We start from the raw sequence: 26998 nt of genomic DNA on the forward strand, positions 1-26998 counted from the left end.
ATGTTATGCTTAATTGGTATATAATTATGCAAGTGTTAACTCTAATGATTTGTTAGTCTGTTGCCAGTAATCATCTTATTGACCTGCCAGTTTTCACAACATTTTTTTCCCCCTCACCTCTCCAGGAAAGCCCTGGCCGTTGAGGAGGTGCTCTGAGCCCTGAGAGTCTTCGCTCCCAAAGTGTAGGCGGACTTCTTCCAGGCGGTAGCTGTATCCTAACGGGCCTCCTGAAATGTTCACCAGGTGAGCTTTATCAGGCCGCAGCGACACATGTTTCCCCGTGTTGTACATGGTGCCTCCCATCTGCAGAGAAACACACATAGAAGGACGGCCATTAATGATGCTACATTAATTTGTCATACCGTGAGGTGAGAGGACACCAGGGTAGAAACTAAACCAAAATGACTGAGGACTTATGAGGAAATAAAGTTTTTCTGTCTTAAACCGCATCAATTGCAGTGTTCATTATCTCAGGAAGGAAACCTCCCTGTGGGCTTAAAGTTTAATTAACTATAAGTGTCTGGCAACTTAGACTGAGCCCTGGATTCTGGTGGTGAATAGATTTTGACCACGCTCATATTTATCTTACCTAGGTAAGTAGACCCACTAAGCAGCATGCTGGGCGATCACAAATAAACACCACATTAGTTGTGCTCGCTGTTGTGGCGAGAATTCGATGAATAATGGAAAATGTATTATGTTGTTACACTAATAATACATAAGCAGGAACTGTGTCTTGCCCAAGGACACTTTTGCATGTGTATGGATACTCTTTAACCCTAAGTGCCTTAATGAGCCACTTCTTTTTTTCTTATTTTTAACATGGGTAATCCCATCGCCCCAAGCCCTAGCAGCACCATGGCCCAGTTTCAGGGCTACACCGGCTTTGCTTGCTGATTAAATGCAGAATGGAGAAGCAACATGTGCCGTGATGTGTGACGGGGGGTTTGCTGCAACCTATTTTTTCCCCCCAAGCTTTTATGGAAGCTCCAGTGAGTTGACTTTCTCGGCTTAATTATGGAACAAGAGGACATTTCCGCTTCACTTGTTCTCTCTGGATATCAATGCTGTGTTATACCAAGTTATATAACCGGAACAAGAAGCAACGTATGCTGTAACCAGGGCAAAAGATCAACAGCAGTTTGTTTGTGGGTAGTAGCAGGTTTGTATACATCTCTGCAACGTTAATTAAAGTAACTGGTACAAGCAGTCAAAGCAAAACTGAAGTGCTTCTCCTCCTCACTCGATCACTCAACCATGAAATCAGAGTAGAAATCTGAACTAAATAATTCAACATTACAAACAGCACTCAGTTTATTCTATTCTCGTTGTCTTCTGCCCTCTTCCCCTCTACTGACCTCTCCATTTGAGGAAGAGGAGAGCAATGTTATTTCGGTAAGCCGGGGATGTCTCTTTAAGTGCAAATTGTACATTCTGTACTGGATTGAGTCTGCCTCTTTAACCATGTCTTCTTCGGCAACCCTTTGGATTCAGTGCAGATTGGTTGTCCTTGGTGGCTCTGAGAGAAATAAAGTGATTCTGTTGGTGTGGATTAAAACAGCTTTTCTTGTTGCTCATGTGGCCCCAGAGCTGTTTGCTGTCAGCTCCACTCCTGACAACACATAAACCATTAATGCTCTTTACCGCACACCAGCCATATTCATCATACATATTATATGACACTGCATCGCATTCAGATATTCATTACTGCTGTTTGTATATAATAAAGGAAGCGAGAGCGCCGAGCCTCAGTTTAATTGTGACATGCCGCTGCATGTTACCAGGGTGGTATGAAATTAAACAATTATTCACCAGCCTGAAATCTGTTCACAGCATAATCCTTGAGGAAAAACACATTATTTTAAAGGAGGCCAAGGATTTAGATCTAAAAATGGCTGGATGATTCAACAGGTTGAGTTACAGGAAGTACACAGTCAAAGCACTTGCCAAATCTACACTGTACCACATACAGGGATATCTGCATATTTTCATCTTATAGTGTCAAAGAAACCGCTGTCGTTTTTATAAAGAAGTCAGACAGTAATTGGACTTGTTCAGTCAAGTGTGATTTTATGCTGGACGCGGCTTGAACGTGTGAACATGTGAAATGAGTTGGTTGCCTGCAGCTCCTCATCTAACAGCTCACTGCAGCCGCACCTTCTTGTTCCATTATTTCTTTGTCACCAGATTATTCACCATTGTGTTAAGCCATTCACCCACAGATAGTCACATTTATTGGCATTTGAGTCACCCAGTTTGGATTTAGTAACAGGCTATTTCTACTTGAAGAATGGCACCTCTGACCTCATGATGAAAACAGTGTTGATTGTTGGTTAAAAGGGGAATTACCATTTTTTTACAACCTGGACCTTATTTCTGGCATAAAATACGATCGTTTACTCACCCATATAACTTTGGTGTCATTTGGAGTCATTCAGAAGATATTTAGATCCAGCCGAGCGCTGCGTACAGTAGGAGTGACTGGGGCACCGAAACGCAGCCTCTAAATAACGCATTATCTGCCGTGAAACTCGTTCATTTCACCAATATTTTGTTATGATACGCTTGTTATGATTTGCTATTCCCCGTTGAGTCTGGAGTTATCTATTCGCAGACGTACAGCGGTTTGTTGTTCTTTGGCCAGCTGTTCCTCTCTCTGCTGGCCAAAGCAGACTATACAGACGAGCTCCTCATCTGTATAGTCCGGCTCAAAACGGTAAGGATGTCCATCATAAACAAAGTCGTCATCCACAGCCTCAGAATCGGAAAAATATTTAGCCATGTTGCAAAAAACTAGCAGTGGCAAATTACAGATAAACAAGCCGACCGTCATGGGTGCGAGCGGCGCTCAGAGATGACATCATCCAGGTCAGAGGTTAGTAGGTCAATCTACAGACCCCGGATGAAGATAACAGTTAACTCTGGACTCAACGGGGAATAGCACTAGCGTATCATAACAAAATATTGGTGAAATGAACGAGTTTCGTGGCAGATAATGCGTTATTTAGAGGCTGCGTTTCGGTGCCCCATTCACTCCCACTATATGGATATATGCAGCGCTCCACTGGATCTAAATATCTTCTGAACGACTCCAAATGACACAAAAGTTATATGGGTGAGTCATAAGATGCCAGAAATAAGGTCCAGGTTGTAAAAAAAAACAGTAATTACCCTTTAATGCCTTCTTGTAAAATGTAAAGAATTTCATATTGCCCTGTTGTTGGAAGTTGGAACTGGTGAAATGATTAAACCAATAGAAACCTAGTGAATGGAAAGCGTCATCTTGTTGTACATAAACATATGGGTCACTTCATTGTACGAACATCCGTTGTTTTCCACTTTAAAGTGTAAAGGGCTTTGGAGATGCAGTGAAGAAACGTCTGTTTGCACAGAACAGAAGCTAAGAAGCTCTCGAGTGTTTTTCACATCTTTAACAAAACCGCATAAGATGGGGGTGTTGTTGCACAGCAGGCGGGATTAGGCAATTGCGCGGGGGAGCCCCCTGCGCCTGGATTGATGAAAACAAATCAAACGTACTCCCAAGTAATTGAGTACAAACAGGTTAACGCCGTTTGATGTGTGGTCTCAGAAAACTAAACCAGCTTGAGGCAAATCTTCAAAGGCCCTCCTCTGTTTTTCGTCAAGCATGTGATGAAATCCAACACACGGGGAGAGAGGTGAGATGGGAGGGGGGTTGGTGAACAGAAAGAGACTAGAGAGAAAAGAGAAGAGAATTTTATATAAAAAAAAGGACTGTAGAAAAGACACAATCAGAATGTGTGAAAAAAAAGATGAGAGACAGGGATAGTGATACATGTACATGCAGAGAGTCGAAATCTGGACAGAAAAAAGCAGACGTTTTGGATGGAAAATCTAATAGAGAATGGCAGAAAGGATGGAGAAACTGTGGCAAAGATAACACTGAGGAAAAGGAGAGAAGTGAAGGGTGAATAGCTACAGCAGTGAACATGAAACCTAATGAGGAAGCCAGAGCAAACCCAGCTGACAAAGAGGTGAAATGGAGAACGTTTTCCATACCCTTATTTATTGACATGTAGCATGAAAAAACATGGATCTAATAAAGGTCTACTGAAGGTGGTATAGTATTGTGTTGAATAAAGTTAGGGAAATTGCATAAAGTAGATCTGACGAAGAAACAGAGTGGAAAATCCCATATTGTCCAGGTTTAAATGACATCAGTCAGCCTCAGACTGCTGAAATCTGCAGGCAACAGATATTATATTTCCCGATTTGAGATGAGATCAGATTACAAGAGTTTTAAAATGTGATTTTGAAATCTGCTTGCATCACAGTAATTTGTGGATTGTGGTTCCTACGGTGTGAACTGAATTGGGAAAGACAGCTTTTATAGGGTTTCTGCTCCTGCTGCACGGAACAACCGACAGTCTGATCTCAAACTTCGAAGTTTAACGTCCCTGAAAGATGGTGAAATCTGCCGAGTCATGTTCAGATGTTTTACCTGAACATTTCTATGTTATGTTTTCATGTTATTTCTTGGTCAAACTGTGGTGCTGCCACTCTAGTCCACAAACTGTATATAAATATAGACAACATCCCCACTCCCTTTCATTAGCCAAACGATGCTAGCTTCCCGGGTATACAAGCGGCGCCGTCTTGTGAGTTTGGAGCCAGAGTCTGCGTAGTACTGTCAGAGAGTGGAGCCACAAACACTTCCAGGCTCACTGACATTTTCGGTTAATTAATACTGCGCTGTGCTCTAGCTCCACCAGTTACAACTTGTAGTCATCATGTTGTCACGTCCTGTTTTTATAGTGTCAAATAACGAACTAAAACGAAACCTATCAGAAAAATGGACACTTGAGTATGCATCAGTATTATGTTAACTACCTAAAATAACAGAAAAAAAATGTATTTGACGTGTACTTCAGTGTTTTAGTTTGGCCAAAGTCCCAAACCACTAACATGGAGGAGGTGGAGCTATACTGCAGCCAGCCACCAGATGGAGCTCTACTTGCTTTGGCTTCACTTAAGAGGAGCTGTTACACTGCCCATCTTTATACTGACTATGGTTTTGGCCAATAGATCTCGGGGATATAAAAACCTTTTGAAAAAAAAAACAAAAAAAACAGAGGTCCAAATCCACATAGAGACATGTGGCCCAGACCTGGCTTGAAGCCGGCACAGGTGGTGTTCACTCGGCACTGGCATACGGCATGTGAACCGGACATGACCCAGATGCGGCAAAGGCAGCACTGTCTTGACTCTGGCAGACAGATGTGGGCCACTTGTGGAGTGCCGAATTCGGCCCACATATCAGCTTAGACCTCTAGGCCACATATGTGAGGCCGGACTCATCCCACCTTTAAAGTTATTTTTCGATATTTTTGAGTGAGTTGTTGTTTAACATCACAGATTTAATAAAAATAAATAAATAAAATATTCTTATGATATATTATCAATGTCAAACAAAATCAACTATCACCCTTAATAGCGTTCTTGTCGAAACGCACACAGACAAGAAAATATTTGAGGAGACACTTTTAGCACTGGGTACTGGAGTTAAGCTTTTAACAGTCAGATTGTTGCTTGACAACACAGTCAGCTGCTCTCTGACCTTGTAGACGCATCTCTCTCATTGGTTATTCTTAACGTACTAACAAATTCCTAATTATCAAACATGTTTGATACCGATTGGAGTTAATAAGTCTGCGAGCGAGACGGGATCTGCACGTACCACATAATCTGGGCTGAACCTTGGAACTGACGGAGGTCTGGACCGGATATTCCTGAAGGTTGTCGGGAGGTTGTGAAGAAATCTGCCTGAAATTCATGTAGTCTGAGCCCAATTTTACACAAAAACCTTAAATACTAATGGTAAATCATATTCTGGTATATATCTCTGATGGATCAAACAGAAATAACGGCTAATAGTGGGGTTATTTTCAAAAGAAACCATTTAATCGCATGAAGCATGTTGAGAAAGTGCTCTGATCAAAGGCTGTAGTTTGGGTTGTTAGCATTGTTCCAAATGTCCATGAGATTTTAAATTAGGCTTCTTTTCTCTTTAACTTCTCTGACAAAAACCCGCTTTGGCTTTCCGCGGAGAGAAGAAAGAGAGAATCAAGGCTGAATCGTGATTCCCAGAAAACCGATTAGTCAAAAACACACACTCACAATCTGCCCGCTTCACACTGTTCTGCATCTTTCAGGGACTGAATTTAGCAATTAGTTAACATGTAAAACTCGTGAGTCAGTGGGAAATGTGCCTGATAGAAGAGCAGGACAGAGAGCCATTATCATTAACATGTAGCAGCAGATATTTATACAGTTACTGATCCATAACGTGGACTGGATAACTGATAAGAGAGAGAGTATAACTAAAGTCTATTCTTCTAGGAATGTCAAGGATTATTATTTGAAGTAAAACGTTCTAGAAAGAGTGGGCATACTGAAAACCATTAGCCAGTCACGCCACAACACCTCACACTAGGAATTAATTGAAAGAGAAACAGACAGGGACAAAGAGAGATTCAGGAATCAAGTCGGTCAAGCAATCACACATCCAGTAGGAAATGGACAAAAGGAAGATAAAATTAGCAGAACTGACGCAAACGGCAAGGCTGAATAATAATGAAGAAAAGTACGATGGAGGGGAAATTAACAGAATAGGGCGCAAATTAGATAAACTAATGATTGACAGACCGAAATAGGTTGGAGGGAGAGTTTGAGATATGCACGAAGCACGAAGCACTTTTGGGTGGATATAGAAATGGGTTAGGACAATCTCCAGCTCCTCAGAGCAACACTAAGGGAAATGAAATGCTAATATTTAAAAGAGGAAAAGTGATCAGTCCCACCTGGGCTTGCGCTGTAATAGGCCACTGCATAATGCATGTAACCCAATGAGCACACAGCGAGGGCCGAGGTTTTAATTTAAGTCCTCTGCTCTGTCAGTATCTATTAGACGAGCTCTCTGGCTGTCCCTCTGTTGACACTATAGGCTTAATTATCACACCGGAGGACGGCGAGTAGAAAGCTCCTCTTTGCCGGCTCCTTTTGCAGCATTATTCTGGCGCCCGGCGGTTTTCCAACCATTCTCCCCTTCAGGGATCTCCGCAACGCACACGCGATAGAGAGACACAACGCTGCAGGGCTGAGCGTCTCTTACGAGGCTAATCCACACTCTCAAAGAGATGTTTACTCCTTCATCTCTGGAGCACCGACCCCTTGCATTGTGACACGAACATCAAAAACGTAACATCCGCTTTAAAGTTCATTTTAATCAGAACACGTTTAAAGATTCAAATAGGCTGGCAAGATTGCAGCGCGTCTAATAAAGCTGGGAGTCCCAAAACCAGATGTGGAAATGCTATGTTACGCTTTTGGAAATCCCCCATTTGAAGTTAAATACTGGAGGCACACTGTGGAAATCTGTAAGGTATACGGGATTGGAAAGATAACCCAGTTATAAAAAGTTTGAATATTTGGAAGTTCAACTGCTAGATCAACCACTCTTCAGTATGCACCGATCAGCCACAACATTATGACAGGAGAAGTAAATAACATTGACCATCTTGTGACAGTACAATGTTTTGCTGGGAAACTTTTGGACCCGGCATTCATTGGTGTGGATGTTACTTAGACATTTACCACCCACCTAGACCAGACCAGGCACCCACACCCCATAGCAATGACACTCCTTGATGGCAGCAGCCATAGCCAGCAGGATGCAGCCTGACACAGGCACACACACAAAAACGGTTTAGGAACAACTAAAAAAAACATGAAGAACAGCACAAGCTGTTGACCTGGCCTCCAAATTCACTAGATCCCAAACTGATCAAGTATCTGTGGGATGATCCCCTCAACCCATAGGACCCAAAGGCCCCCACTGACAGCATCCTGTTGCTAGACACCACAGGACACCCTCAGAAGGCGCATGTCCATTCTCTGATGAGTCACAACTGTTTTGGAGGCACAAGGGAGACCTACACAATATTAGGAAAGTGGTCATAATGTTATACCTGATCGGTGTATTTACTAATCGTGGCACATGCCTCCCATCAAAAACAAATTCCTCACCTTCATCCAAATCTCTATCTCTTTAATTCTATTTATTTAATTGTTTAAATGCACATACACTGGATGACTGTGCCACTGCAAGCCTACTTACATCCTCTCAGTAATAAGTAGAGCGTGAATGATCAGATACTGGTCTCACTTCTACGTCTGCTCTTTCTATATAAGTTGCACCTCTCTGTTCTCTGAATTCTGCTGCATGCTGGGAATTGCCTGAGCTTGAATAGCTTCAAACTGTTTTTTAAGGTGAAATTGCCTCAAGAGCTTTCACCTTAAAGTTTATATGTCGGTAGAATCTCAGTCTTAGGGTCCCATAGTCTCAAAGATGTTTTTGTCTTATTTTCAATCCACATTTTTCTGTTTATGTTTAATGGGAGCAGGTGTTTGAGATTAAACACAACCAATGATTGAGCCCAATCTAGCAGATGTTTGACCATGAATATGACCCCGCGAGGCGAATATCATGACCTTCCATCCCATCTATTCTCTAATTTTACGTATACTTGCAACAGAGCCAAATTTTGGAAACGAAATCCACGCGGAGAACTCGCAGCCGCATTTAAAAATATCTTTTTATTTTTAAACTGCACTAGGTTCGGCGTCTCCTGCTGCACCCCTACTGCAATTATCAGTTTGTCACATCTAGTGGGCAGAACTGATTTCCTGCAAGTAACACCCGGCATTAGTTTGAGCAAAGACTCGCAGAGGACGGGAGTACGGCAGAAAGAAAGCGCGGAGGCTAAAAGGAGTCCTTTCGCACCTGCAGTCCGCATTCACATCGCAATTATTAGAGCTTTACAAGACGTAACAAACACCCTGCCGTCATCACCTCCAGCTCTACGTCTCCCTTTGAGTTGACTGGCATGTTGTCTGAGGTTTCTGACAATTCCTGTGAAAGTGAAACGAAATATACGGTCTCCACTGAATGAATCTTCAGTCCTTATAGTATCAGTGAAGGATATTCACTAGATTTATTCAACCGCTGTGGCCTCACTAGTCCACAGAGCAAAAACTTTGTATTTTTTCCCCCTGATTTCTTAAAACATTTATAAGAATTACCAGCAGACTTTTTACTTTGTACGTAAATGTGTTAAGATCACAACAAGACTGAACTATCTCAGACTACAGCTTTTTTTTTTTTTTCTGCGGCAACTCCTTATGTTAAGAAGTGTTTAAGTGGTTGAAGTGTGCATGTGTGTGTGAACGGGGTGACAGATAAGCTGTCAAAATGATTAATTCCCTCTTTGTATGACCCTACGCTCACCTCTGTCTTCTTCCATCTACTCCCTCCCTTCATCTCCTCTCATTCTCTTTACATCCCCCCCGCTCCCGTCTCTTCCGACCTCCTTACTTACTCTTTCCACTCCTGTTCTCCACTTCACTCCGTTCCCCTCCCTTAATCACTACCTCCTTTCAGTCAATTTTTCTTTCTTTTTCCTCATCTCACTTGCTCCCCTCTTGACATTTCTCTTGTCACTCAGTCAGTCTGATCTTTTGCCCGAATTCTCTTTTTTCCCCCTCCGATGTGATCTCCCTTCTCTTCCATCTCATTTATAAAGTGAAGAAAGTCCCGCGACTTCTCCTGCGGATTTCATCAGTGCTGGTCTTTCATTAAGCAGATTCATTTCTCCCAGCGTCAATCTGCAATCTAATCTACCTCCTTAAAGGTGGTTTAAAACTTTGCAATTTCGTCCGCGGTGCCGTCACGCTGTAACCATGGCTGCACTGACCTAGTAGAGGGCCACGGGGCGCCTGCCAGCAGTCAGCCTGTGGGATTAATATCGTGCCATAGTTTCAAACTGCAAAAAAAAAAAAAAGAACAGAGTTCTACAGCAGAAAACTCTAATATAAAGTAATAAAGTGAATAAATAAATAAAGTTTCAGACCGATCAGTGGTCACGTCTTTAAGCGGTATATCTGGTAACACCTTCTCAAATAGGAATACTTTCTAATTTCCTGGTTTTCTATCACAGCTAAATGTGTTTTTCTGCAGGTTAAACAAAGAAGGCATTTGAATATAATGGACTCCAGAGCAAAGCAATTTTTCATGTATGGCAGTTTAACAAAAGGGTAGCCACACTTTCTTGGCTTACAACCTATTTTTTTTTAAAAAAAATTGTCCAAATCAAAATGATCTATCCACATTAAAAATGTATATGTTAAGCCATCAATCAATCAATACAATACATTTTCTGGTCACTGCATGAGGTCAGCCAAGCTTGCATAGTCCAGACAGTAGCTGCTGGTTGCCAGCCTCAAGCAGACTTTCTTACTCGGTCCAGCACTGGAAGGCTAACTTAGCTACTTAGCTTCCTAGAGTTTTGCAGAAGCTCTGTGCATGCGTGGGGACCCTGTCAATTCGTCGTTGTACTGTACGCCAACCAGATGTCGGATGCCGTAGTGAGGATAAATGATCTAAAACATTTTATTTGAATGGCACGACATCTGGAGCGGGAGATCGACAGGCAGATCGAAACGCCGTCTGCAGTGATGCGGATGCTTAACCAGCTAAGCCGAAAGGCGAAGCTCTCTCTTTACCGGTCGATTTACGTTCCAACCCTCACCTATGGTCATGAACTTTGGGTAATGAGTGAAAGAACGAGCTCGCGAATACAAGTGGCCGAAATGAGCTTCCTTCGAAGGGTGGCCGGGCTCACCCTTAGAGATACGGTAAGGAGCTCAGAGTAGAACCGCTGCTCCTCCACGTCGAGAGGAGTCAGTTGAGGTGGCTAGGGCATCTGGTAAGGATGCCTCCCGGACGCCTCCTGGGAGAGGTGTTTCGGGCATGTCCCACCGGAAGGAGACCTCTGGGCCAACCCAGGACACAGTGGAGGGATTATACCTCTCGTCCGGCCTGGGAACGCCTGGGGGTTCCTCCGGAGGAGCTGGTGAGAGTGGCTGGGGAGAGAGCTGTCTGGACTTAACTGCTGAAGCTGCTGCCCCCGCGACCTGGATACAGATAAGCGGGAGAAGACAAAGCCACAAGATCTACCCGCACTGCCTTCGCAATCTATTTGGCACCCCTGGTTTAACACAAGATCAAGTAAAGTTTCAATACCGTCATTTCAGCCCCAAAAATCTGCAGTCCTTTTGTTCTGCTTACATGTGAAACCAAGAACTTGTCGTTTCTGAAATTACTACTGGTCTTGAGCTGTAAATCTGCCACTGTCATCATTCTAGTTAGCGAGGTACTTGACTGTGCCCCCTTGGCTCTTTTAAAAGGAGTCGAGCGTCCTTCTCCTTGAGGTCTGATCTTCGTCACCTCTGCTGCATTCATTTCAATAGAAACCATCCCTCGCAACACAATTGTGTGCACATACTTTTCAATTTCCCACTCATTTTGTCGGAATTACGCAAGAAAGACTTGACGATGGCTCCAAGCAACACAAGTTCTAAAACTGATGACGGAAGTACAAGAAGCAGGTACATGAATCTGGGCTTTTTGAAGTATAAACTATTATTTTAGTGCATATGCTGGCACTAAGAAGCTCTTCAAGGCAGACTACAAATCGGATCAAATGAATGATGCAAATGTAACACAACCACTGATTACGAACACAGAGAAGAGGGCAATTTGTCTCTCGGCCTTGAAGCTCAAACTCGGCTTCCACTTTAACAGGAGTTTCTGGATATTATTATTATCATGTAAGGCCACATCAAAAATTAAATGGAATTCAACAATTAGTCCAAATTGTCTCTGGTTTGGTTAATGAGGGTGATTTTTTCTTGTCACTGATCAATTACAGTGTGACTAAGTGGGTGTTTGCATGTGTGTGAGCCTTTGCGTACTCGAGTCAGCCCATGAGATAGGATATGACTAATGAACCATGACTAATGACTAATGAATCACTTTCACAACAACACACACACAAACACACACGTGTACTATCCAACCTATTAGTAAAACGTAGGATGTCTATGAGCAGAGCAGTTTGATGCGTGAGGCCTCCAAGGCTACGCCCCAAATTAAGGAATATACTCTCATTCCCACAGTGATATATAAATTATAAGAAAATCTAGGGGGGGGTTTCTGTGAAGCAAATGCAATGCAGTCAAGCTTTCTTTGTGTGTCTAACTTGAACAAACTTCAAACCCCATTCAGGGATAATGGGTATCACAGCGGTTATCAAAGTTCTTTGTGAACCCAGATTTTCTTCATCAGACTCTGTGAGCCTTAAAGATTATGTGAGGAATTGGAGTAGAGCCGCCGTTCCTCTACGTCGTAAGGGGCCAATCGAGGTGGTTCAGGCATCTGGCGAGGATAACTAACCCTAACCCTCATGTAGGTTTACCAAGCATAACCAACAGGAAGGAGACCCCAGGGTAGAGCCAGAATGGAGGTCGCTCTGTGATCATTCCCATGGAGGGAAAGTTTTTGCATCATTGGACTCTTCTTCCACATACACACAGTTCTTCTCTGTGTCCCCAAGTTAAAGGGGAACAACCGGTTTTTACAACCTGGACCTTATTTCTGGCATAAAATACTGTTGTTTACTGGTCATTTGGAGTCGTTCGGAAGATATTTAGCTCCAGCGGACAGCCGCGTATATCCATATAGTTGGAGTGACTGGGGCACCGAAACGCAGTCCCTAAAGAACGCATTATCTGCCGCGAAACTCGCTCATTTCACCAATATTTTGTTATGATATGCTAGTGCTATTCCCCGTTGAGTCTGTAGATTGACCTACTAACCTCTGACCTGGATGATGTCATCTCTGAGCGCCACGCACACCCCGCGCAGCTTGTTTACCTGTAATTTGCTACTGCTAGTTTTTTGCACCATAGCTGAATACTTTTCCGATTCTGAGGTTGTAGACGACAACTTTATTTATGATGGACGTCCTTACCGTTTTGAGCCAGAGTATATAGATGAGGAGATTGTTGAAAGGAGGATGCGAGAGGAACAGCTGGCCAAAGAACAACAAACCACTGCACGTCCGCGAATAGATAACGGGTAACTCCGGACTCAACAGGGAATAGCACTAGCGTATCATAACAAAATATTGGTGAAATGAACGAGTTTCGCGGCAGATAATGCGTTATTTAGAGGCTGCTTTTCGGTGCCCCAGTCACTCCCACTATATGGATATACGCGGCACTCTGCTGGAGCTAAATATCTTCCAAAGGACTAAAAATGACAACAAAGTTAGATGGGTGAGTAAATTATTATATGGCAGACATATGGTCCAGGTTGTAAAAAACAGTAGTTCCCCTTTAACCAGAACAGAGGTCTTATTTAACCAATCTGCAGAATTGAAGGCTGTAATGTTGAAAGTAGACGAACAGGAAGAGTGACAAAACATAACAAGGCAACCTATGGAAAGAGCAATAACCGTTGCTTAGATTATTCACTTTTAAAAAGTCATATAAGAAGAAGTCAGACAGAAATAGTCAGACTTGCTCATGGGTAAGGGACGCTAACAGTAACTGGAACAGTCAGTACAACACTGCTCTGATTCCCTACCACGCGGAGGCTTGAAGTGGACAGGCTACAGTAGCAGAGCTATCCCTTGTGAGCTCTATTTGAGGCACAAACATGATGCTGTAGCGATGACGATGATGAGGAGGGGAGCAAACAGTGAGTGTAGCTGTAGCACGGTATCGCATGCCAGACATATGAATCCTTTAGCCGAGTTTCTGCGGTACTTAGTTGGTGTGCGAGTGATATTTGTGATCTCTGTGCGCTATATGACTGTGTAGAAACAGTGGGGGATTACTGTAAAGATGCATGTAAAGGAGGTCCATGAATATCCAAGCAACAAAGAAATCTGTTGCTGACAGCGGGAGCCAAAACAGCCAATCTGTTGTGCAAGAGCTTCTAGGGGGGACACTCGCTTACAAGAAGCTAGAGGCTGCAAGAAAGGTTTGCTCACATGGATACAGGCACTATACTACACTTAAAGTCAAAGGGGTCCTTCAAAGGGGTCCTTAAGTTGCACATACACCCCGCTAGTAATCTTCGGGTCACAGAGAGACTTGCCTCTGCTCTTGAACTTTGATGTAATTTTTCTCTGATCTTAAACATAATCTCACCGTACACATGCTTTCCATCTCTCGCTTCCCAGCATACTTCCAAACACACACACAAACACACACTCACCAGGACAGATGGCCATGCTATGCACTCTCACTGAGCAGATGCACAAGAGCATTAATCATGAAACAAGACTCAAACAGAGGATTTAACTCAGCAGCTTCCTGTAAAGAACCCTGATTTGCTTTTTTTCCCCCTTGACCATCACAGACACACCAGCCTTCTCAGATGATTCACGTGTAAACATGTCACATAGTAATAAAATGTGCTGAAAATTCCTCAGCTGTCAAGAATTGCTAAGGAGAACAAATTATAATTCTTAAATCTCGCTTTCATATTAAATATACGCTTCTAGTGCGTCTATACCAGGATGACGTTCAGCAGTTATAATGACAAACTGCATTCACAAACTGTGGTGCTGTTCGTCTCTTAACACATAGAGTTAGTGGCGTTCCTCCCACCAGGTGCAGCCACAGCCAAAATTTATGCACACGTGGTTGTGTGAGAGTTTTTGTCTAAAAATGGCATGTAGTTAGTTCTGCTCTGGAAAGAGAACCCCGATCTGATCAAGAGCTGCAGGATGGATCAAGGTGGAGTACTTCCATCCAGGCTAATGAAAAATAGCATCTAGCGCCACCATCAGTTTGACATTCGTGATTTTCAGTGAAATATCTTGATCGTTGGCTTGATTGCTAAAACATTTGGGGGGAAAAACAGGATTGGTGACTTTTTCCATTATATCATCACGCCAACCTTTTAAGTAGTATCATATTTTGGTTTATGACCGTACAAAGAAATGCAATCTCAACTGGATCCTACGTAGCACCCCAAATTTTCAGTTTAGTTTGGAGTGAGGTTTGATATTCGTGCGATTACTACATTACCGCTAAATCCCAAGGGATTCTGTTTAAAAGTTCAGCATCCAAATTCACCACTTCTAATCTCTCTGGAAAAATGTGAGGCCGGGCCCGGAGGTGTAAAATCTGGAAAGTAAGTAGTTTAACGGAGGTCCCTCCTAGAAAACCGCCAACTCTTGGATTAATTCAAGAAGTGGCCGACAGCGTGATAGTTTAGTGGGATTAGGGGTGCTATGAAAACCTAGAATTCACCAAAAACAGAATACGATAAGTTGGGTCAGGAAATGTATTGACTGTGAATCGATCTGTGTCTAGTTATGGGAAATCTTTCAACCAGTAAATGTTGCTATCTTCCACAAAAGCATGGCACTCAGGGTTTAATGTTGCATCTGTGTGAGGCCATGTTGTCTTAAAGGGGAACTACTGTTTTTTACAACCCGGACCTTATTTCTGTCATAAAATATGATTGTTTCCTCACCCATATAACTTTTGTGTCATTTGTAGTGGTTCAGGAGATATTTAGATCTGCGTATATCCATATAGTGGGAGTGACTGGGGCACCGAAACGACGCATTATCTGCCGCGAAACTCGTTCATTTCACCAATATCTCGCGACGGTCGGCTTGCTATGGTTCGTCCACAACCTCAGAGTCGGAAAAATATTCAGCCATGTTGCAAAAAACTAGCAGTAGCAAATTACAGGTAAACAAGCCGACCGTCGCGGGTAAGCGCAGCGCTTAGAGATGACATCATCCAGGTCAGAAGACATCATCTGGGTTCTGTAGGTCAATCTGCAGGTCAGCCCCGATGAGAATATGTAACTCCGGACTCAACGGGGAATAGCACTAGCATACAATAACAAAATATGGTGAAATGAACGAGTTTCGCAGCAGATAATGCGTTATTTAGAGGCTGCGTTTTGGTGCCCCAGTCACTCCCATTATATGGATATACGCTGATCTAAATATCTCCCGAAGGACTACAAATGACACAGAAGTTATAAGTGTGAGTAAAGGATCACATTTTCTTCCAGAAATAAGGTCCAGGTTGTAAAAAAACAGTAGTTCCCCTTTAAAGGACTACTCTGCTGTTTCTCATTCTACTTTCAGCATGGTGTCCAAGTATGACTGGCTGGTGCATGGGTTTGATCACATTAAACAGCAACACAGATGAAGGCATGGATAAAAGGTATAGGAGAGTGGAGTCACCTCTGTTCTGCTGAAGAAGCTCATTTCTCCATTTTATGCCGCAGCTCTTGAGCTAGGTCACAACATACACTGCCTCCTCTCATCCTCTTGGAGGGTGTTTCTCCCTTTCTCCAGCTAAACTAGTCCAATAACACCTGAATTGTCATAGCAACCTCCCACACACGACGCTCATGTAAGGCAAGATGATGTACTAGCAGTGTGTTTAAAAATATATCCTTTCATCATCACAGAGAAAATGTTGAAAATGAAATCGCGGAGGCAGGCATGGAGGCAGACAGACTACCGTGGCTGCTCAGGTGCTACTCCTACTCCTACATGGCAGCGCTCCTGGCCGTGTCAGCTGGACAGCAGCCAGAGGAATGACCTTTGTGTATGGCCATGAAAAATGTGCTCCTCTCAAGCTTTCATAACCAGCTAATCGGTTTCATTCAGACAGGTGTGGGAAGAACCCCTGGCTGGGACGGGAAATGCTGCCTCTTATCTAGGAGTTCTGTTATTAGCTTTGTCTGGACTTTATAGATTTGAAATAATATCACTGACAGTGACCAAACAACACACCTATTGCCTCACCACTAAATAAATAAGCCCCAAACAGTCTTTTCAAAATATTACTTGCGCGCACAGCAATGGCATCTCATCACAGAATGGGGCAGAATGAGATCTCCTTTTAGAAAAGCAGCAAATATATACATGGTGTGTCTAAATCTTGGACTTGAGAACTGGTTTGGTGGCTCCGGTCCTGCACTTAAAGTCGGGAGGGCATCTTCTTTTTCACAATCTCTCTAGACATTTAGGGCCTGTTTAGACCTTCCGTTAAGATCCGATCTGGGCAAACCAATCGCAATGAGAGCTTTAAGTACGTGTGTTCAGAATCAATAATTAACAGAGACTCATGTACTCATATTAAATACTTTCATTTGTAAATTCTTTCTTGGATTTATTTATTTTTTAGTTAGTTAACAGCTACAAGGTCAGACTATTTTAGAAGGCTCTCGTTACTAATGACCAAACATCATTTATAATTACAGTCGTGTGTTTTGTTTCCGGCAAAACTCTGCTGGTCCAGGAGCACCCCTGTTGAGTAAAGGCAGTCTGAGTTCACACTACCGAAGAAATGCGACCCAGACCACCTCCAAATGTGGTCAGAGATCGGATCTCTCAACGTGTCCGGCGGGTGTTCACATATGTCTTTTACGTGATCAGATCAGCCAGATCGGATCTTAATGCAAGGTCTGAACGGGCCCTCTCTCGAAGAGGTCAACAAATTTACCTACCTGGGAAGTATGACAGCTGTGGAAGACGAAGGAAGACGAAAAGGCAAGAATTGGAAAAGCTAGAGCATCATTTAACATCCTAACCAAGATCTGGAAAACAAAAAACCTCTCTCTCAAGACCAAGCTCAAAATCTTCAACTCAAAGCTGTACTGTCGCACGGATCCGAAACACGGGAGAACGCCACTACCGTCATAAGCAAGCTGCAGACATTCATGAACCACTGCCTAAGACGCTACCTTGGGATCTTCTGGCCAAACACAATCAACAAAATCAGTCTGTAGCCTATGTTCCAAAGGGAATTCAAAGGGCTGAGAAGAAGAAGAGCGGGCCCTTAGAAATGAAGAAGCCACTTGGGTGAGTGGCATAACAACTTCAAGAAAACCAGAAAACAAAACCAGATACGATGCTGCTGTCTATATGACTATGTTCTATGGGCTTTAAATGGGGCAACACTGAATATTTCACTGTATTTTTCCTCAAGTATCAAAAAACGCAAACAAAAACAGTTTTTATAGTTTTACAGTTTGCATATTTATCCTGCAATGGAAACTGAAAGTTCTCTGTTTGTCTTTCAAATTCACAGCTGAGATGAGTACACTGATCTAAATCTGTATCAAAATCAATAAACGTTTCCCGTTAACTTGACTTGATCAGAACAGAGTGCAGTTAGGGCATCCTTCAAGCCACTGAATCTTTCACTAATCTTCAGGCACCTTCAAAAACTTTATGAATTTATCAAAGTTAAGCCAGCAGCAGCTTCCTGTAATCACCTCGGCCGCAGGAATCGAATCTCGGACGTCAACATGATTTGCGAACAATAAATGCGAGAGGACACAGCCGACTGCACTAAAACCATCCCACACCTGAAACCTAGAAATACCGGGAAAGCCAGAGCACAGGGTGTCACAGTTCATCAAGCGCTTCCGAGAAAATCCTACATGAATTTCCCATAAAGCAGCTGACCCGAAAGCCACAAAGTAAGAGAAAAATCTGACCTACCGTTAAGTAAAGAAACACACATTTTGCAATAAAACATCTGCGTGTGAATGCCATCCCATGGGGAGAGGTCCCGTTAAGCCTAGTGTGGGTAAGCAACATGGATTGTGGATTTGATGCACGGTTGGATTAAGGCCCCCTGGATCCCTACTGTGAACATGCCATTCTGTCTGAAACCATTTTGGACAAAACGCCCCCAGGGGATCTAAAGGTGCTAAGAGATTTTAAAGCGTAAAGTCACAGTCTGTTAATGTCTTAGGGAGCTGAACCTGTTATAATGCTCCATCATCATTTTGAAGAGTGAAACACAATGTTGTTGCTAAGGCGGACTGCTATTCACAAGCCGGTGTGTTGCAAACAGTTAGGAAACACATTTAGCCAAGAGTACACCAGCCTTTTATTTGAGTATTTACATTTATACACCTTTATACTTCCACTCTTCTACATTTCACAGGTAAATATGGTTTTTATTTCTCTACATCTGTTAAATAGCAACTCAACACTTGGTGCATATGATGCATTGTGAAAAATGAGTAGTAGCTTATATAAGGCAACTTATAAGTGCTCCAAGAAAATTGATTTGATGAACGTCAGCAAACAGAAGCAGCAAGACAGAGCAGCACTGGCTGGAATCATCCTTGTTTTCACCTGAGTCCAGTTTAGACCTTGAAAAGCTGCAGGCTGAAACCAAAGATGTCCTCATTATTGTGATTATTAATACCGTTAGTGTCGGGTCGTGTCCTCTGTGGATTTCATAGCTATCAATTCCATTCCTAAAATGCACACTTAATCTACAGCCGTGCTAACAGGTCCATGAGGATGTACTTATTTTGTGTTAGTTTCTGAATAAACCGAAAAATGAGTTCCCATCTGGGAGACAAACTTGCCAAATGCCAAACCTTTGTCACATGCAACCTGCACATTCATCTTCGACAAAAGTCTACGTTTCAGCAAAATGCAGGTAGCAAAAAACAAAACAAAAAAACACATCGTGTGCAGCATCCATGATGTTTTAACATCCTGACTTCCTGTGTAAAGCTACAAACCAGATCCAGCGAGGCAAGAAAATGCAAAATTCTGTCCTGATGTGAATCCAGTAATACTGATCATCTTTTTGTTAGCCTATAAAGAGTGGTAATCATGGAGGAAAGAGCCATGTGCCATGATTCCTGAGAAGAATGCAATCAATTTAATAAAATATTTTTAGCATGTGCTAGTGGGATGATTTTCCCTTCAGAACAAAAATTAAGTTCATTGATTCTTGATAAAATATCTCCAAACCTATTGGGTGAAATGTCGTGCAGTTTAAGCCCCAGTTGATATTGTGTTTTCATTTGGTTTACGACCAGATGTGTCAGAAACTACTGATGCTCCCATCAACCTCTGCTGTGCTGCGTTCGGTGCTAATTAGCCAATGTTAGCATGCTAACAGCATTACCGGCTTTTAACTACCAGCTGGAGTGAACTGGTGGCGGGGTGAGTGTCCTTTAGGCTACGTGTGAATGTATTCATCTGCGCAATTATTAATTTGACATGACGGAAAAGAAAATACATCAGGAAGGTAACCACCTACCACCGACTGTGTAATGCCTGTGTGTTTGGCTAGTCCAGACACAGTTGCCCACTTGACTTTGCGAAAGTTTGAATCACGCGCAGAACAAGAGCGGGCGCAAACACTTGCTCTATTTTTGTCCCAAATTAGACCACGAACTGAGCCGCACCGTGCGTCTGCGAGCATGTAAATACATGCAAATGTATTTCAAATGGCACAGTGTTTCAGTAATCCAGATATTTCATTAGCCCATGCGACCTACATTCCCCGGCGGTTTGGATTAGCAGAGCCTGAGCTTCTGCTGCTGTTCATCTGATCTCATGCCATCCTCTCTCGTGTGAGCCACGGCGTGCAGCGGCAGCCGTGATGAGTGGTTGACACCGCTCTCTCGGAGAATGACATCCCTAGCCCTCCCGACAATGTGCAAGTCTCATAGGGGAATTACAGGGACAGGCCATCTGCAGAGATCACGTATGGGGCTGATGTTCCTCTAGGCTTCTCTTTGTCCTGTAGGACAATGTTGGCCGTTATAAGTACGTAACAAAAATTGCACCTGATATTAAAAGAAATAGCTGAAAACGCTAAGCCAAATCCAAAAAGAGTGACGCGTACAACGATGTGTGCCTTTAGTTTTCAAGCTGACAAGGATTTAAAGCTTGATTTCAGAACATATAGGATTAAGTGTAATTACTGTCTATACACGAGACCTTAGATAAGAGGCTGGCCTAGATGTAAGAGGTAAATGGATGAGTGGCCGGGCTTTGTCATTTAAGCTATGAAGTGGGCACTTTACGTCTTACAGTTGTTCTGTCAGGACTGTAATCAGCCCTCTTTCTGTCTGCTCCTGCCCCCTAACAGGCTTTTAGCTTTTTGTTTCGGAAGGTGACAAACTAATAATTCTAATAGTGTGCATTCAGAGGGGCAGAGTACATTTATCAGGACGTCACAATGATGTTTTTAACATGAAATTGTCGTTATTCTGTCAAACATATTACATCAAGACAGAGTGTGAAAACAGCAAAGAGAAGAAGATGCTACTGATTTTTGATAATGTTGAATTATTGTAACTATATACACCAATCAGCCACAACATTAAAACCACTGACAGGATAAGTAAATAACACTGACCATCTTGTGACAATACATTGTTCTGCTGGGAAACTTTTGGACCTGGTATTCAGTGGTGTGGATGTTACTTAGACATGTACCACCCATCTAGACCAGACCAGGCACCCCCACCCCATAACAATGACACTCCTTGATGTACAGCAGCCATCCCCAGCAGGATGCAGCCTGACACAGGATCACATATAAAAACAGTTTAGGAACAACTCAAAAAAACGTGAAGAACAGCACAAGGTGTTGACCTTGCCTCCAAATTCACTAGATCCCAAACTGATCAAGTATCTGTGGGATGATCCACAGAGGCCCCTCCCCTCAACCCATACAACCCAAAGGCCTCCCACTAACAACATCCTGTTACCAGACACCACAGGACACCCTCAGAAGACCCATGTCCATTCTCTGATGAGTCACAACTGTTTCGGAGGCACAAATGAGACCTACACAATGTTAGGAAAGTGGTCATAATGTTATGCCTGATCAGTGTATAATGACGCAGAGTCTGACTGACATTCATAGTATAAGAGTTTTTGCAGCAAAGCAGTCTGTTGTCCTGGAAAGTAAAATACATGGGGTTTTAAAGATAATGTCTTAGATATAATACGTTTTTCTTTTATACCCCATATAAATTACCCAGCTAACAATAGTATTTATCGTCCCTCAAATACATAACTAATGGGACTAAAAGAGAAAGCACGGCAATCAGTATTCAAACATTCAACTGTCTCTGAGTGGTTATGAAACACCTACAGTCATCATCACATTCAGCTCCAGCCAGCCTTTAACAACACCTCTAGAGTTGGGAAGCCTACGAGAGGAACATTAAAAGATAATAGCGAGGCCCCGTATTGTACTTTGCCGAGATCAAAGCCGTCTGCCGTGATCAAATTTTCACAAAGACATGATGTTTCGAGATAATGTCCCATGATTCAAAACAGATCCTCGTCTAAATCAAAGGCTGAGGTGTTATTGTGGTAAAAAAAAATAAAAAAATTACCTCTAGTTTGAAGTCTGCCTCATTTTCAGGGTGGATTATTTGAAATAATGGACTGTGGCAATTTTGCAGGTGCGACTAAGAGCGGCTGATCTTAGTGAATGAATGTGTGCGGTGAACTGATTTCAAAGGAAAAATGAAAACTGAAGATTTGGTTTGATGTGAAGTGAAAGATTAGACGGATAATATTTATCCACCTTGATTGAAATCATCCTGATTAGAGATTCTCACTTAACTGTTTAAGTGCTAAAAAGAATGATCTGACAAGATATGAGATAGATATATTATTACCAATACGTGATATGCTCCAAAACAAGCTGACTTGCTGCCTGTTTTTATACAGGCTATACATGTCTGCAGCACACAGTATGTAGCACATCAGCTGTCTGTTTCTTAGCATATGTAATAAGGTCAAGAATATAGCTTTCATTGTTGAAAAGCATTACTTTCTACTGTGTTTTTATTAGTGTTGTCATCAGCGACTAGTCTGTGTCCTCTTGACTTTCGACTTTAAAACAATCTGAAGTCTTACAACCCCCTAATAGAGCATGTTGTTCAAATATAAAACCCTGGTGCATGAACCATAAAACAGCAATAAACACCACTCGCTGTCTTTGTTCCAGTTTCAATTTGATTATTTTGTGATTCCTGAAATCCTTTTTTCCCCCTGCCACAGCAATTGTTCCTTGTATTGGAATAAAATTGGTGTTAAATAACCCTTAGATTGTGAGATAAATTCAGATTTCTTGTTTGCTTGTTGCAAGACATTTTTGTGATCTAATGCAAATTATATTATGCTGTACTCTAAGTAGCATGTTAGCAGAGCAGCATACTGTGCAGAGCTCAGTGCATGGAAAACACAGAACACGTTCTTCAGTGGTGGTGTTTACGGGCCTATAGAACATAACTCTTTGCTGGAGTTTTTCAAATATCACCTGGTGAGATGGTGAAGAGCGTCTCTTATCCACAGAGCCCAAGGTTGTTCATTTCAGGCTTAAGTTTATCAGGTGAAAACTCGGAGAATAGCCGAGGGCTTAAGGGATAAACACTTGGATTTTGTGTATCTCGGCCCGCTGTTTTCCAACAAAACTATTCCTCGGCTTCCCTCAGGACAGGACCTTATAGTTCTAAACAGAGAACAGTTTCTCACGAACAGAAGGTGAAACCCGAAACCCAGAAAATGTAACAAATATTATCCCACAAAGATTGAATTCAAGATAATTAAAAAGGATTAAGTGTTTTTATTTAACTTTACTGTAGGACAGTTTTGCCATCTAGTAAGTGTGAACTTTGAAACACAAACCTATCTTTGACTATTCATGCCCGGAGACTGTGACTCAAAATTACTTTTTTTTTAAAAAACATTCAAATGCTTCTAGCTTTGGAGAAGTTATATTTTGTTTCTGAAATTGGGTGATTTCTCTACCTGCAAACTAACCTTAAACGTTACTAAGCTATCTTTACTCTGAGAACAGTATTCATTTTGTGTAACCGCTTGTCCTCTGGAGGGTTGTGGAGGGGCTGGAGCCTATCCCAGCTGTCATTGGAGAGGCGGGGTACACCCTGGACAGGTCGCCAGTCTATCGCAGGGCTAACACAGAGAGACAGACAACCACTAACACCTACGGCCAATTTAGAATCACCAATTAACCTAACGAGCATGTCTTTGGACGGTGGGAGGAAGCCGGAGTACCTGGAGAGAACCCACGCAGACACAGGGAGAACATGCAAACTCCACACAGAAAGGCCCAATTGGCCGATGGATTCAAACCATAGACTGTATAAATATGGACAATGCGTCACCACTTCCTTGCATTGGCCTTGTGACTTTGTAGCCAGAGTCTGCGCAGTACGGTCCGAGAATGGAGCCGCGCATATATTGAATTGTATTTTAGTGTTTTAGCTTGGCCCAAGTCCCACCCACTAATATGGAGGAGGCGGTGCTTATGACCTATACTGCAACCAGTCACCAGGGGGAGCTCTACTTGCTTTGACTTCACTTGTGCCGCTGTCCATCTTTATACTATGATTCAAACCCAGTGCCTTCTTGCTGTGAGCAATTTTCAACCTTTTTAATTCTTTTTTCCCCCCATGGCGAGCAATTTAATTTGCCTCACCCCGTAATGTATGACTATAATCATTCTTGGATACTATCTGAATTGTGATCTTTCATTTGGTAGAGGCTTTGCTTCGTCAGCGGTCATACAAGCTATGACTTTATTATGTTGACTTCTGCAAGGCTTTATGATGAGAGCCCTACATCACTGTGGTTCATTTGGATTGTCACAAAATGTTAAATGTGAGCATAAATATCAGTATAATTTAAGCAGGCTGTTAAATGTTCTGTCAATGACGAAAAGAACAAAACGTATTTAAAAGAGGAAACTAGAGCATCTGGATTTTGACTTGTTCTCACATCTGCCCCGTCAGTCTGGCATTAATCCATCTAAATGCCAAAAAACTACGCTACGCTACTAAATGTCAAGATGAATCCAGGGTGCAATGTACAACGTCATGGAAAAGCTGTGTTTAATAGTGATCCAGGGTGATTTAGAGAGGATTTTTTATTTTTTTTTGCCTGTAAAGATTAACTGTGATTGCTGCGTAAAGGGCTAAAATTGTAATGCCTCCTGAGCCTTTGGTCAAATGCAGCTGGGAATGTTAAAGAAGATGATGAAAAGTTTGTGGTCTCTGTCAAAAGAGTCTCCGAATCTCGAGCTTGATTCTTGAGGTAGCGCCATATTTTCTTTGTGATGAATTAAAGCCCAGCTGTCAGACAAGGATGGTCCTGCTGGTACTGAGATGATTTGATGAGTTCTGTCTCCTCTTCCATCGCCGCCGCCGCCGCTTAAACACTGAGAATCACTGAGGGAGTGTTTTCATGTAAAGATTAATGTCTTGTGGATGAGTTCATCTCTTACCTTGCGTCCCCCTGTGTTGAGCCTGAGGGGGGTCAGGTAGGGGTCAAAGATCATGTGGCTGGTTTCGATGTCGATGGGGGACTGCCTCTTCCCAATGGCGCACAGGTTCCAGGCTGAGTTCACCAGACCCCAGAAGGATGGGACTGGTGTTGGAGAACAAGAGGCAGAAGAAGGAGAGTAATTAGTGTGTGTGCATGTGTGCGCTTTCAACGTATCAAACCGTAAGAATAGAGAAAAACTGAGCAAATGAGCTTCATTATGATGGGATGGGAGAAATGAGGGAGGCTGGGGGAGAGCCGAATTTACATATGGCTTTCATTAAAGTCTCTAGGTTATTATCTGCAAGTACAACTAAGGCGGAGAAACAGACTTTATTAAAGTCTGTCAAAAAACGTCTCCCGCCAGTGTCCACTGCTTACCCTCTACAGTTTTTGAAGACTCAGGGGTCACATTTGGCCCTCCAACCAAAATATTTTACCTAAACATGAAAGCTGTAATTGTCCCACTGTGTATTGTGTTGCTAACCCAGTGTAATTATAAGCTGAGCCTATACTTAAAGCAAAACTGCGTTTGACCTCAGTTAATAATAATAAAACTCACTTTTATAAATGAAGTGATATTTAATATATAACATATTGTGGTATTCTGTGTACAGTCTTAAATATTTCAGTATTACAGTTGCATTTTTTTTTCTACCTCAGGCTCTGTGCTCCAGCACATGCAATATCAAACATACTAATTTATACCACATTAAAGAGCTGACTTTAATTAGAGTAGATTTGCATTGATATAGACAGAACTGTGTGGGAGATATAGTCCTTTTAAGACATAGTGCATTATGACGCAACATGGAGACAGAGACGTGAACGGGAGAATAACGAAGGGTAGAATGAGATTTAAAGAAAAAGGTTGAGGGAGGAATAAAAGATTCAGAATGAGCCTGGGTTCAACTGAAAGCGAGCCTTAACCAAGCAAAACATTTACTTATTTTAATTCTTTACCACATAAAACTACAGCACCGGTGAACCCTTGAGAACACGGTTTACATCTATATCTATGCTACATAAATGCCAGTGTTAACCCTGTAGTCACCATTTATACCAGGTTATATGACTTAACCTCCATCAAATGTCCGTTTTCATGAAATTTCCATTGTTACCTCTCACATGGGCCCCGAACCAGTTTGTTTCCTGGGTATCATTCCTAAATTACCAATTCCATTAAAGTCAAACACCAAAACAGCCACATCCTCAACAAAAAGGAAAAACAGCTTCACTTTTTTGCCAATATCCTGTCCAAACAACACACTTTCCGATCTGAACCGTGTTTGCGCCTGAACTCCTCATTACTTTGAGGTGACTGAACTGTAGGAAATTGGACAGTGGAACTATTAAAACTGCAGGACCTTCCAGCAAAATTTCTGAAATGCCAAATATCTCCCCAGTTGCTAGAGATCCTTGTCAGTTCAGGATTTAATCCTCGAACTTACAACAACAAACACAGGAATTGGGCAAATTTTGCCAATTCATGGTTCAACTGAGGCCTTCAGTATAATTATTAGGTTTAGCCCTGCAACCGTTTAGCCGAAACATGATCCAAGTTTTTGATAAATGAGACTATACGGCATGTTTTGATACCGCATGTGGGCCTGCGATGTAGGATCTGTTTAAACCTAAGCCCCATGTAGGATCAGATGCTGCAGGCTCGCTTTCTATGACCAGCCGATCAGTTGCCGTAATAAGATTACCGACTTCTACTACGCTGCAGCGTTGAAACTGCACTGTGATTGGACAAGTGCGTCGGGCTGATTGCTCTCCCAAGGGCAGACAGATGCGGAATTGCATGAGTTTCCACTGCAGCAAATAGATATGAAGAGGATGATCACATGCTCAGAAATGAACACAGACCCTTGGATGACCCTACTAAAGCCACTGTAATTTTGACACATGCATAAGGAAAGTCATTCTCTCTCTCTCAC

At 42.4% G+C, this 26998-nt stretch overlaps 1 protein-coding gene across 1 annotated transcript in view; it reads right to left on the minus strand.

The window, feature by feature from the left end:
* LOC311506055 (carbonic anhydrase-related protein 10-like) overlaps positions 1–26998 on the minus strand; it is a gene marked incomplete at both ends in the record, with an annotated part of 89816 nt that overhangs the window by 15602 nt on the left and 47216 nt on the right. Inside the window, 2 exons of the mRNA XM_084569931.1 lie at positions 118–303; positions 25021–25163. Of these exons, the coding sequence (XP_084426057.1) occupies positions 118–303; positions 25021–25163 (329 nt within the window). The remainder of the gene's footprint in view (positions 1–117; positions 304–25020; positions 25164–26998) is intronic.

Source organism: Chelon labrosus (genome assembly GCF_963514085.1).
Source record: "Chelon labrosus genome assembly, chromosome: 21".
NCBI classification, from domain to species: Eukaryota; Metazoa; Chordata; class Actinopteri; order Mugiliformes; family Mugilidae; genus Chelon; species Chelon labrosus.